Raw genomic sequence first — 13,967 nt, 5'->3', positions numbered from 1 at the left:
TACTCTCAAATAGCAGACTCAGGCCCACAAAAATCCATGTCTTATAAGTCTGTACCATATTATCTACACAGGCTTTCTGTAGCAGTAAGCTATCTTTAAAATATTCAGCACTAGATCCAAGACTTTAGAATGAATGCCCTCTTGTTAATACAAAGATATTTTGCTATCATTTATAATTACATTACATCTCAAAAGACACAACTCAATTTTTTCAGAGTTCTTAATTGCTCCAAGGTCCCTCGTAAGGGTCATACCAAATGGTGTGGAACATTAATTATACCCTTAACTAGAATATGGTTCACGTTTTCATAGACATGAACGTCTACATTAACTTTCCATAAAAGAGTCATTCATTAATTTTTTTCCTTACAGGAAACACAGTGTTATTCCTTCAACAATGACTCTATTTGATTTTACATGTAACACTACATTTTCCGAATCTCTATCTTGGACTCACTGGTAATCTGTAGTCAAAAGAATTTCTCCACGGTATAGATTTTTTGGTTGAAAATGAAGGTTAGAAGTCTGAGAGAATTCCCTTTCAGACTTGTCACATTCATAGGGTTTTTCATCTGTATGAATTTTCTGATGTACAGTAAGGTTTTTTCTTTGTCTAAAAACTTTACTACAATCATTGCACCCATAAGGTTTTTCCCCTGTGTGTATTCTTTGGTGGCCAACTAAATTTCTCTTAGAAGTAAAAGATTTTCTACACTTCTCACACTCATACGGTTTCTCCCCAGTGTGCATTCTCTGATGTACAACAAGGTTTTTATTCTGACTGAAGTCTTTTCCACACTCATTACATTTATAAGGTTTCTCCCCAGTATGGATTCTTTGATGTACCATAAGGTTTCTACTAGAGGTAAGGACTTTTCTACATACAAGACATTCGAAGGTTTTTTCCCCACTGTGAATTCTTTGATGTTCAATAAGGTTTCTATTGTAAGTAAAGCCTTTCCCACACTCATTACATGCATAGGGCTTCTCACCAGTGTGGATTCTCTGATGGGCTACAAGGTTTGAGCGGTAACTAAAGACTTTTCCACAGTCATTACATTTGTAAGATTTCTCCCTCGTGTGAATTCTCTGATGTCCAATGAGGCTTTTCTTCAGAATGAAGCATTTGCCACACTCATTACACTCATAGGGTTTCTCACCACTGTGGATTCTCTTATGTTCAATGAGATTTCTATTAGAACTGAAAGCTCTTCCACATTCACTACATTCAAAGGGTTTTTCCCCAGTGTGGATTCTTCGATGTACAAGCAAGCTTGAATTATAACTGAAAGCCTTCCCACAGTCCTCACATTTGTAGGCTTTCTCTTGGGTGTGGAGCTTCTGGTGGACCATAAAACTTTTGCTCATAATGAAGGTTTTCCCACACTCTCGACATTCATAGGGCTTCTCCCCATTGTGGAGTCTCTCATGGTCAATGAGGTTTCTATTAGAGCCAAAGACCTTGCCACAGTCTTTACATTCAAAGAGATTCTCTCCGGTGTGGAACCTCTGATGTAAAATGAGGCTCTTCTTCAGAATGAAAACTTTCCCACATTCATTACACTCATAGGGCTTCTCCCCATTGTGGAGCCTCTGATGGTCAAAAAGGTAAGCACTTTGAGTGAAGGCCTTTCCACACTCGGTGCACTTATACGGCTTCTCTCTGCTGTGCATCCTCTTATGATCAATGAGGTTTGTCTTGGAGCTGAAAATCTTACCACACTTTTTACACCCAAAGGTTTTCTTTTCTGTGTGGACTCTCTGGTGTAAGAGGAGGCTTTTACTTCGAATGAAAACTTTCCCACATTCTTTACACTTGTATGGGTTCTCTGCACTGTGGAGTCGCTGATGGTCAACAAGGTAAGTGGTCTGAGCGAAGGTTTTCCCACATTCATCACATTTATATGGTTTTTCCCCAGAGTGGATTCTCTGGTGCAAAATGAGACTCTTCTTCAGAATGAAAGCTTTCTGACACTTGTTACATTTATAAGGTTCTTCCCCTTTGTGTAGTCTCTGATGGTCAATGAGGTAAGCATTCTGAGAGAAAACTTTCCCACATTCATTACATTTATAAGGTCTCTCTCCAGAATGGCGCCTTAGATGTATAATAAGGCCCGAGTGCCTATAGAAGCCCTTTCCACACTCCTTACATTTGTAAGGTTTCTCCCCAGTGTGGATTCTCTGATGGTTTAGAAGGTAAGCACTTTGAGAGAAGGCTTTTCCACATTCATTACATTTGTAAGGTTTCTCACCAGAATGGTTCCGTAAATGCATTAGAAGACTTGAACGCTGAATAAAGCCTTTTCCACACTCTTTACATTTATGGGGTTTCTCGCCAGTGTGGGTTCGCCTATGGTTTATAAAATGAGATATTTTATTGAAATGTTTACAACATATATCACATTTATAAAACTTTTTTCCTTCAATACCTATTAAACTTTCAGAAAGTAGTGAACCTAAAGCCAAGCTGTCTCCAAATTCCTTCCACTTTTGGGCCCGCTTTTCTGGTGGTGTTCTTCTCTTCTTATTTCGTTCACGTGGGCAACTTTTTCTCACTGTATCTATCCTTTCTCCTGTTTCATGTTCCCACTGACTTGCCAACACTTGCCATTCATACTCTTTCTCGAAGTCAAGGACCTTAGGAATACTGCGAAGTCTTTTTGATGCTCCTTTCTGAGAGTCTGATCTTTGAGAAATGCCTGGCTTTGATGTCACCTCCTCATTCTCGGTCATGGTCTCCCATTCTGGCAAAAGGAATTAAAAATGCAAATGTTATCATGTCCCTGTGTATGTAAGAACTAGATCTTCAAATGACTGTAATATAGCATACAAGGGCAAACTTTCATATGCACACAAAAAAGTTTCAGAATTCTGCAGGGTGAAAAGAGAAACATTTTATGAAGATACAAAAAGCTGACTATTACACTGACCGTATGCTGTAAATACATTATCCTAGAACTCACCTTGAGGCACTCCCAAGCTCTGTGTCTTCAGGGATCAGATAGAATATACAAATGCGGCTGAGAAAATGGATGCAAGGAAGAATCAAGAGAGAGCACGTGGCATCAATGTATGTAGCTCAAATGTGAGGCTCAGAAAGTTAGAGGGAATTGGAAGGACCATTTGGGTTAGAAATAATTGTCTTTCTTCTTTTCTTCATGCTAGGAAAATAGAAAATCTAAAGGAGGTAATGTATACCTAAGGGCTCTGAAAAACAATTTTTCATTTTTTAAGAGTCAAGTACCTGAACACATTTTAATTAATTGGAAGAAATTTACATGAATAAATTCATTAAGAAGCAGCTTAATTCTGTGTAACTTCCTTCATTCCATTTTGAAAAATGAAAATGGTACAGTTGAAATAGTGAATCTCCAAAGTCTCTTCTAACATTTTCAAACACTTTTTTTTAAATTGTGAAATTATTTGTTTTATAAATGTGATATATGTTGTAAACATTTCAATAAAATCTCTTATTTTATAAACCATAGGAGAAACCACACTGGCGAGAAACCCCATAAATGTAAAGAGTGTGGAAAAGGCTTTATTCAGCGCTCAAGTCTTCTAATATTTTAAAGTAAAATATTTACTTTAAAAAAAGCTAAGCATGGAAAAATTATGAAGGAATTCCCCAAATAATCTAATAAGTAAAGCTAGCTGAAGAATATTTTGCATTTAAATATAACAATACTTTTCTTCTACCTAAATACTGAGAAAATAGGAACTAATTTATTAGTAGTTATCTAGCTAATTTCTTTCTACCTAACTCTCATTTTATGAATCATAAGAGAATCCACATTGGCAAAAAACCCCATAATTGTAAAGAGTGTTGTTAAGTGCCATCAAGTCGATTCTGACCTATAGTGAACCTTTATAGGGTTTCTGGGGAGCAACTGGTGAGCTTGAACCACCAACCTTGCAGTTCAAATGGCTTTGCAGTCTAGCGCATTAACCCACAGCGCCACATGGAAAGGCTTTATTCAGCACTCAAGTTTTCTAATGCATTTATGGAACCATTCTGGTAAGAAACCTTATAAATGTAATAAATGTGGAAAAGCTTTCTTCTCAAAGAAAGGAATGTAGCTATTTTTATTCCTTTATAAACTTAAATTTTTGAGAAAGTAGAAATGGAAAACATCCAGTAAGTATTAATGTGAACTACAGACAATTTTAACTCAGGTTAGAATTATTTTGGGACTCTGGCAAAACTGCCTATCATACTACCCTACTCTACTAGATAGTACTTAACAGGCTGCAGGGCTGGAGAGGTGTCCTAGTCCAATCTCCTATTGATACTCTAGTTTCCCTATCAACAGTGATTGGATCAAGGAGTGGTTTCATAATTCACGTAGTATGCCGATGTTGCACAATGATACTTGACATCTGGATGCTGGTAGACAGATGAGCTCTTTTGTTATGTAACTGCTAAAGAAGTCAGCTTTAGTCCTGCCTTATACACTCACTCCTTACTAATAACATGGTTAGGTTCCAAAGACTAGGTTGTTATTTGAAAATCAGCATTATGCAAAAAGGAGGATGACTACATCATTATATGGCGTACTGGTGTTTTGCTGTAGAAAAAGCACTGGATGGCTAACCACAAGGTCAGTAGTTAAAACCCACCACCTGCTCCTCATAAACTCTATACAAGGTCTCCATGACTTGAAACTGACAAGATGGTACTTAACAACACCACCATTACATAACTATCAAGCCACTGATAATCATGTCCAGCCTAGTTAACATATAACCTTAACCATCACCCCCAGCATTACTCTCCTCTCAAACCTTAGCAGTTGTTACTGCTGGACTTAGGTCATTAATGTACAAAATAGTTGGGAAGCTTTTTCTTACTTAAATGCAAATTGTAAGATAATGAGATCATGAATTAGTGAAGAGTAGAGTAGGTATATTGAAACAGAAACCTAACAGTGTTGTTGTTGTTGTTGTCAGGTACCATCGAGTCGGAACTGACTCATAGCAACTCCATGCTGTCCAATCCTGGGCCAACCTCACTACCGCTGCCACACTTGAGTCCATCAATGATGCCAACTGGCCAATCCATCTCATTAGGAGTCTTCCTCTTTTTCTCTGACCCTCCATCTTACTGTATGACATCCTTCTCCAGTGACTATTCCCTCTGGACAATATGTCCAAGGTAGGAGAGACGAAGCTTAACCATCTTGGCCTCCAAGGGGCACTCTGACTGCACTTCTTCCAAAACAGATCTATTGGTCCTTTTGGCAGTCCATGGCACTTTCAGTATTCTCCTCCAACGATGCATGGTTAAATTGAGGAGGAAAATGGCTAAGAAATCAGCAACTCATTTATTAGTAGTTATCTATCTAATAAAGCTACCAACTACATTTGTATAAGATTCAGATTGTCCATGTACTTACTGAGCCTTGGTATATTGGAAAATGTCAGAATAGATAAGAGGGAGCTGGTTACTTTTTAGTGAAGTCCTGAAAGAAACAGATAGGTTGCTTCTCCTTCCCTTTTCTAACGCATGGCTACTCCTTTACCATTACCAATAGGTAAATTTGATCATGTCATTCACCTTCTTAAAACCAATGGCTCCTATTAACTACAGGATAAAGTACAAATGATCAGCAGAGTCTGTAAGAGATGCCCTGACCAACTGTCTCATTTTTCTGGTATCACCTCATATCAGTACCCCTTATTGCCCTATACTCTAGCACAGTGATCAACTTGCAGCTCTCCAAACATAAATTCCCTATAATTGTCCATGCCCTTCTCTCTACCAGAGTGTGCTGCCTTTTCGCAAATTTCTACTTACCTCTTGAAAACTAAGCTCAAAAGTTACCGCCAATGGAAACTGCTACCAACTTACAGAAATAAAAAACTGTGACAACAGTGTGTCAACAAATTAAACAACTTTGAAATAATGGGCAAATTCTTAAAAGATATAACTACTAAAACTGACTCAGGAAGTAGTAGTGTATCTGAATAGACGGTTAACCGGTAAATGCAGTGCTCAAAGACGCTACCTACAAAAAAAATGTAAATGCACAAATTGTTTCACTGGTGAATTAGACCATTTACAGAATTAATACTAGTATTCACACATTCTTCTCCAAAATAAGAGGTGGGAACACTTTACAACAAATTCTGAAGCTAGCATTACCTTAATACTAAAATCAAAGACAACACTAAAATATAAAACTACAGATCAATATATAGCTATGAGTATATACTTTGTTGGTGGTGGTGTCTTTAAGTCAATTCCAACTCATAGCAACCCTGCATAGGGTTTCCAGGACTGTAAATCTTTACGGAAGCAGACAGTCTCATCTTTCTCCCGTGAAACAGCTGGTAGTTTCAAACTGCTGACCTTGCAGTTAACAGCTCAAGTCGTAACTACTACATTACCAGAGCTCCTTTGAGTACATACTTGTTGTTTGTTGTTGTGTGCCGTGGAGTCAGTTCTGACTCATAGCGACCCTGCACAGGATTTCCGAGGCTGTTAATCTTTACGGGAGCAGAATGCCTCATCTTTCTCCCGTGGAGAGGGCTCAAAAAGTTCACAGAAAAATGGAATTTAAAGATAATGAAATTTTTCCACAAACTTTTTGAAGCCCCCTCACACTATTCATATCCCTATTTAAGATTTTAAAGACTGACCATATAGGGAAATGGGCTTTCTTGTGATTTTTGTGAGTATAAATTGGCAGATCATTTGTAGAAAGGAATTTGGTAATATGTAGAAAGACATAAAACCAAACAAAATATATCATCTACTAATGCCACTGCTGAAACTTAAAGAATATATTCTTTTAAGTGTAATAATGTTGTTGTTAAGTGCCGTCGAGTAGGTTCCGACCCATAGCGACCTGAACAGGGTTTCCAAGGCTGTAAATCTTTACGGGAGCAGAAAGTCTCATCTTTCTCCCACGGAGCAGCTGGTAGTTTCGAACTGCTGACCTTGCGGTTCACAGTCCGATTTGTAACCACTACGCTACCAGAGCTCCTTAAGTGTAATAATACATAGTATAAATTACTATGGCCAATGAAAGAATTGTAGCAAGGTTACTGGATATAAAATTAATACACAAAAAATCAATACTTTTATAAAGGCAAACAACAGTTGATTCAAAAATGTAAGAAAAGGCTCCAATTACTAAGAGTAAACATCCAGAAATACGTAAGACCTATATGAATATGAAAATTCAAGCCTAGACTTTCATTATTGAAAAATTCTCTGGGCAAATTATTGAATGATGCAGAAAGCATCAAGAGAAGATGGAAGGAATACAAAGAGTCACTGTAACAAAAGGAAATGGTTAATGTTCAACCGTTTCAAGAGGTAGCATATGATCAAGAGCCAATGATATTCAGGGAGGAAGTTCAAGGTACATTGAAGGAACTGGCAAAGAACAAGGAATTGATGGAATAAAAATTGAAATCTTTCAAGAAAGTGAGGCGGCACAGGAGGCACTCACTCATCTCTGCCAAGAAATTTGGAAGACAACTATCTGATCCACTGATTAGAAGGGGTATTTGTGCCCATTCCAAAGAGAGGGTACCCAACAGAATGCGGAAACCATCGGACAATCTCTTTGATATCCCATGCAAGTAAAGTTTTGCTAAAGATAATACAGAAACGGCTATAATCATATACTGACAGAGAACTTTCAGAGGTTCAAGCCAGATTCAGAAGAGGCCAAGTAACACGGGATATCACTGCTGATGTCTGATGGATCTTGGCTGAAAGCAGAGAATATCAGAAATATGTTTACCTGTGCTTTACTGACAATGCAAAGGCTTTCGATTGTGTGGATCATGACAAGTTATGGACAACATTGCAAAGTATTAGTATTCCGGAACACTTAATTGTGCTCATGAGGAATCTGTACCTGGACTGAGGCAGTTGTTTCAACAGAACATGGGAACACTGAATGGTTTCAAATTAAGAAAGGTGTGCATTCTTTCACCATACTTATTCAACCTGTATGCTGAGCAAATAATCCAAGAAGCTGGGTTCTATGAAGAAAAATGTGGCATCAGGATTGGAGGAAGACTCATTAACAACCTGCAATATGCAGATGATACAACCTTGCTTGCTAAAAGTGAAGAGGACTTAAAACATTTACTGATGAAGATCAAAGAGCACAGACTTTGGTATGGATTACATCTCAATGTAAAGAAAACAAAAATCCTCACCAATGGACCAATAAACATTATTATCGACGGAGAAAAGATTGAAGGTGTCAAGGACTTCATTCTTCTTGGATCAACTATCAACACTCACAGAAGCAGCAGTCAAGAGATCAAATGACGTATTGCATTAGGCAAATCTGCTGCACAAGACCTTTTAAAAAGCGTTGAAGAGCAAAGATGTCAGCTTGAGGACTAAGGTGCTCCTGACCCAAGCCCATGGTGTTTTCAATAACCTCATATGCATGTGAAAGCTGGACAGTAAATAAGGAAGACCGTAGAAGAATTGATGCCTTTGAGTGACAGTGTTGGAGGAGAATATTGAAAGTGCCATTGGCTGCCAAAAGAACCAATAGATCCGTTTTGGAAGAAGTGCAGCCACAGTGCTCCTTAGAGGCCGATGGCCAAACTTCGCCTCTTATGCTTTGGACATATTGTCAGGAGGGACCAGTCGCTGGAGAAGGATATCATGTTTGGTAAGGTGAAGGGTCAGAGAAAAAGAGGAAGACCCCCAATGAGATGGATTGGCCAAGTGGCAGCATCGACGGACTCAAGCGTGGCAACAGTAGTGAGGTTGGCCCAGGATCGGGCAGTGTTTCCTTCTGCTATGCATAAGGTCGATATGGGTCAGTACCGACTCGATGGCACCTAACAACAACAATATGAATATGACTTTAAAACAAGTCTGAAACACATAGACAGGACTTAACAAGTGGAATGGCATATAATTCTCCTGAATAAAAAGTATTTGTACTAGGAAAGAGTCAATATAAGTGTGATGCATAGACAATGGAATACTATGCCACTGCTCCATGATGCTACATTATTTGTATCAGGGCTTTGAACAAGTTCTTCCCAGTGCATTTATGGCTGACAAAATAAAAATGGATCAGACTTAAATTTGTAAAATGAGAATGTCCTGCAACAATAACTGGAATAGGAAATATTACAGATCAACCCACTGCTAGAAACGTAATCTCCCTCTTAGAAAACAAGGGCAAAGTGTACATTGATAGGCACAGTTGGAAACAATAGCTCAAAGAAGGCAGTAAAGCATACTGCTCTGAAAGTGTCATGCTCCATAGTCCTGGCAATAATCCAATCTCCTGCATCAGTTTCACTATGCTTCTTCAAATTCTTCCATTCCAGGGCTTTGACCTGTAACAGTCTCTATTCCAGAAGTCATATTTTACAAATATGGGTCTATTCTCATTCTGCTCCATCAATCATGACTGAATCAGTTCAAATTAGTTCAAAGCCCTGTATTTCAGTCAAAATTAGATATTGAGGCTGATTCCTGTTTGTAATGTCTACTTCTTCAAATAAAATCCCATTCTTTTCTTTAATACCTAGCTCAAGAGCTACTTCCTTGATGGTTTTCCCTAATCCCCAGGAGTTCTGGTGTGACACTGTAGAATAAGCAATGCACTACAAACTGAATGGTCAGCGGTTCAAACCACCAGTCACTCCTCAAAATGCCTATACAGGCTCGCTACGAGTCAGAACCAACTCTATGGCACTTAACACAGTAACAATCCCTTGGAAGGTAACTGGCTGCTTTGTCCTTTGCATTGCATATATTCTTTCTATGCTTACCTCCAAAGCCAGGGTAGCTAATTATGAACAAAATCACATCATTCCCATAGCATGACAGGTGTTTAATGAAATGCAAACAGCTAATAAAAATATATAAAAAAAAGAAAGCTCACATTTCATTATTACTCAAAGAAATCTACTGGAGACCAGTTACGGGTAAGATCAGAAGAGGACATGGATCATTATGGGAAAAAATTTGGCAGTACAACTACGAACTCAAAGCCATTCAAGTACTTAGATGTGGTAAAATTCTACTTCTAGGAAGAAAAGAATTATGCTGTAAGATATATAACAATATAAATAAGACTTCCAAACAGTTTATAATCATATGAAGGTATGTACACATATACACAGTTGAAAAATAAAAAATTTTTAAACTCAAAAACATAAAAATGTTGGCAAATAGCCGAGCTAAGATAATTTTTTTTCATTTAAATTTTCTCTTTCTTAAAGTAGTTTATATTACTTTTATAATCAGAAAACAAAGGCTGATGAAATAAAGCTTCGTATTACGGGAAGAAAGGGTGCTTACCTAGAGAGGTAACATTTCCATAATTCTCCAGCATCACATCCCAGTATAAGGCCCTCTGAATTGGGCCCAGACAGGCCCATTCCTCTGAAGTAAAGCATACTGATACCTCCTCAAACATCACCAGCTCCTGAAACAACAGGCATGTGTGAGATTATTCATGAGCAGGAACGTCCCTGCAGAAAGGTTCCTTTCATTAATGGAGAAGAGATACATTGTGAGGTCATGAAGTAGGCAAGAACTATCAGGGAGAGATGAGACCCCATGTAATTCTCCAGGAGCACAGACCTTGTTTGAGAGACGGAAACTGCTTGGACATCAAAGCACTAGGATGAAACTGGGCCCAGCAACTATTAGCTAGTATAGATAGGGCCTCAGGAAGGAAGGATGGTGCAAACCTTACCTGGGGCTGGGCTGTCAGGAGCATGAGCGCCATTAATTGATTCCTTGGGTTCTCTTCCTGGGAAAGGGCAGAAGCTTCAGGGGCAAGAAGATCTGAGGAACGAAAGCTACATGTGAGATTACTACAATTTCTGCCCACTATCAAAAAACCTAGTTATCTCCTACATATGAGTTGGCGGGAAAATGACCTACAAACATTTTATGAATGACACATTGCTGTTGTTAAGTGCTGCTGAGTTGGTTCCGACCCTTAGCGAGTCTGTATATGGTTTCTGAGGAGTGGCTGGTTAGCTTGATCTGCTGACCTTATGGTTCAAACCAACTTTGAAATCTAGCACATTAACCCAAATACAGTAGCAATAATAATGGATAGAGGGGTAGAGGGATGCAAAAAAGGACAAGAAGGAGAACAGCACAGTGAATTTAGTACTAAAGGAGAGGAAGCAACTCCTTGGGAGCAGGGGGATGAACCAAAAAATAAGGGTCCTGAGAAAGTCTCAAGCCAGGGTCTCTGAGTAAGTACCATGTTGAGGATCCTGGTTAAACACAGCTGAGTCAGTAAGAGGATTTGGGCACGTTCCAGCTGATGTGTGGTTGCCAGAGCATGCAGGAAGAAGTGTTATTCCTGGAGAGTCCATCCCCTCCTGTAGAGTGTCCTGGGCCTGGGTAAGGACTGAAACCTGGAAACGACAAAACAAGCTGACTCTTCTCATACCACCAGAAAATGGACTCACCTAGCCATCTTGGACCTTTTTCTGCCCAAATCCAGAACTGTGAGATCAGAGATACCCACCTCCAGTATGGAGCATCAAAACAGCAGTAAAGCTTTGCCTTGAGAACAATGGAGCTGCCATTATGCCCTTATGGCACTGGTGACCTCTCCCAGAGATTGGACAGAACAGTGGGGACAGAAGCCAGACCTGAAGGTGGGTTAAGGAGGGAATGGGAAGTAACGAGCAATAATTAAGAGCATGGATTTGAGAGTAAGACCTGGGTTCTACCAAACTCTTCTACCTATTTACCCCTTTACTAATACCATCTAGAAGGGACACTGGAGTGGGAGGCTAGACCCCAGGCTTTGCTGTGAGCTACGTGTTTGACTGACCTGAGACATTTTCCTGCCTCAGATTCCTTATCTCTCAAATGATGATAGGTTAGTTATTTTTAGTGAACTATATAGCTTTAAAATTATTTATTCTTATGTTTACGACAAACAAATAAATCCATTCTTGGTATTAACCTGAACTTAAGTTAAGGGCCAGATTTCATATACTAAACACTTCATATACAGATGTGTTTCTAGTAGGCATGACGAGTTCTCACACAAATATTAGAGGCTATATTAAGATTCCAATTTAATCATCAAGAATATTAAATTCTATCAGATGCAAATATTTCAGCCCAGTACCTTGACTCCCAGAATCCTTAGCAAGGGCACACAGTCACAAAGGGGAGGTCTTATCAGACCTGGAAAGCTTCATTCTCGCTACACCAGGGCTCACATTATCATTCTAAATGGACTTACATAGCTAATATATAGGCTTCTAGTTCAGGAGCACCTACAAACATCATAATCTTCAAGTTCCTGAACCAAACCCAGCATTAGCAAGTATCACCTGGGGTGGGAAAGTAGACAAAGCAGAGTCACTGTCTTTCTGCTGATACTAAGTTGGACCCAAAGTCTCCAATTATAAATCCATTTCTCTGCAAAGATATTTTATGGTTGGAATGGCTCACGAACCTACTTTCATTAGCATAAGGGTTGCTAATATGCTATTAATAAAAATCCCAGGATCACACTCTAGCCAGCCTGCCCTGCCTCAGTTTTCTCTTTCCCTCCATCCCAGATCCTCCCTCCCCCTTTCTCACTTTGAGTGCTGGTCCATCAAGGTCTTTCTGCAGCTCCTCTACCAGGGCCACGGCCTCCTCCCCACTCCCGGGACGATGCAGCTGCACCCAGGTCCGGAGCTCTCCAGGCAGGATGCTCAGGAACTGCTCCAGCACCAGCAGCTCCAGGATCTGAGCCTTGGTGCGTGCTTCTGGCCTCAGCCACCGGCGACAGAGCTCCCGGAGTCGGCTCAGAGCTTCCTGGGGCCCAGATGTTTCATTGTAACGTAACTGTCTAAAATGCAAGTGGGAAGTCTCCCACACAGAGGAGCTGCTCCCTTGGAGGCTGGTTCCCCATTTCCAGATATCATCCTTGCCTTTCATAAGCCCCTCTTGTCTCAGAGCATTGTGGGCCCAATTTTCTCTTGTCATTGTTGTCATTCAAGAAAAGGTTCCTCCTCTCCAGGCCAATCTCAGTCCTGCTTCACTTCTTCCTTAGAGCGTGGAAAGCATCACCTACAAGATCTCAAGAAATCATTGTTAAAGTCAGCCAAGAGAAATAATAAGCAAGCTTTCCAGACCTCACTCAGCTCCTAGTAATAAAGGGACTCTGCCTGAAAGCAAGGTTTTTGGCTTGGGCAATGCTTCTACTGACAGAAGCCCCTGTCCATGACCCAGGGACATACACATTCTTGTTATCCAGTCGGCTGTTTACGCCAAACATATGGGATTTTTTTCATAGACTCTCCTCCCCTAATTACAATAAACAATTTATTCACCAATAGCAATCGATATCCTGGATACTTCTGTTATCTCATCTGGGCCTTAGTTTCTCAAACCTGTATAATAGAGATAATAGTAGTACCTATTTTACAGAGTTGTGAGAATTTGATGTCTAAGAACATGTCAAAATTTTTTAGCAGTGTCTGGTATATAGCAAGAATTCAAATGTCAGTTATTATCCATTTATGTTGTTGTTGTTAAGTGCCATCAAGTCAGTTTCGATTCATAGCGATTCATAGGGTTTCCGAGGAAAGGCTGACGAGCTTGAACCGCCGACCTTGTGTTTCAAACCAACCTTGCAGTCCAGTGCATTAACCCACAGCACCAAAGCAGGACTCCATTTTCTATTTATAAGTAGACTCTTTTTTCTATGTTCAACAGAGTAAACAAGTGATCATGTCTTAATTCTGACATGAGATAAAATCCTAGAGCCTTCTCAATTAACAAACAAAAGTTAAACTAAGTTCTGTGTAACTGTGTGCATACTTTATATTCTCTGAAAATTAGTCAATCCATTAATCAAAATACTCAGATCAATTTGGAGAAGGTATTATGATATATAATTAGAACTTATTGTTCTCAAGACATCTTTTCTTCTGCAGCTCTTTAGAAATCACATTTTTCTCTGATCAAAAGTAAAAACATGTAAAATTAA

The 13,967-nt window shown here is 39.4% G+C and overlaps 1 protein-coding gene across 1 annotated transcript; it reads right to left on the bottom strand.

The window, feature by feature from the left end:
- Positions 1-425: 425 nt before the first annotated feature.
- On the bottom strand, positions 426-12,961 carry ZNF197 (zinc finger protein 197). Its single transcript, XM_006868779.1, is given in 6 exon segments — positions 426-503; positions 505-2,744; positions 10,304-10,430; positions 10,704-10,795; positions 11,226-11,382; positions 12,572-12,961. Coding segments are annotated over 6 exon segments (3,084 nt in total).
- Between the last annotated feature and the right edge of the window lie 1,006 nt (positions 12,962-13,967).

Source organism: Chrysochloris asiatica, unplaced genomic scaffold, assembly GCF_000296735.1.
Source record: "Chrysochloris asiatica unplaced genomic scaffold, ChrAsi1.0 scaffold00124, whole genome shotgun sequence".
Lineage (NCBI taxonomy): Eukaryota > Metazoa > Chordata > Mammalia > Afrosoricida > Chrysochloridae > Chrysochloris > Chrysochloris asiatica.
Note: the sequence above shows the minus strand (reverse complement) of the source record. Positions and strands in the feature narration are given on the sequence as shown.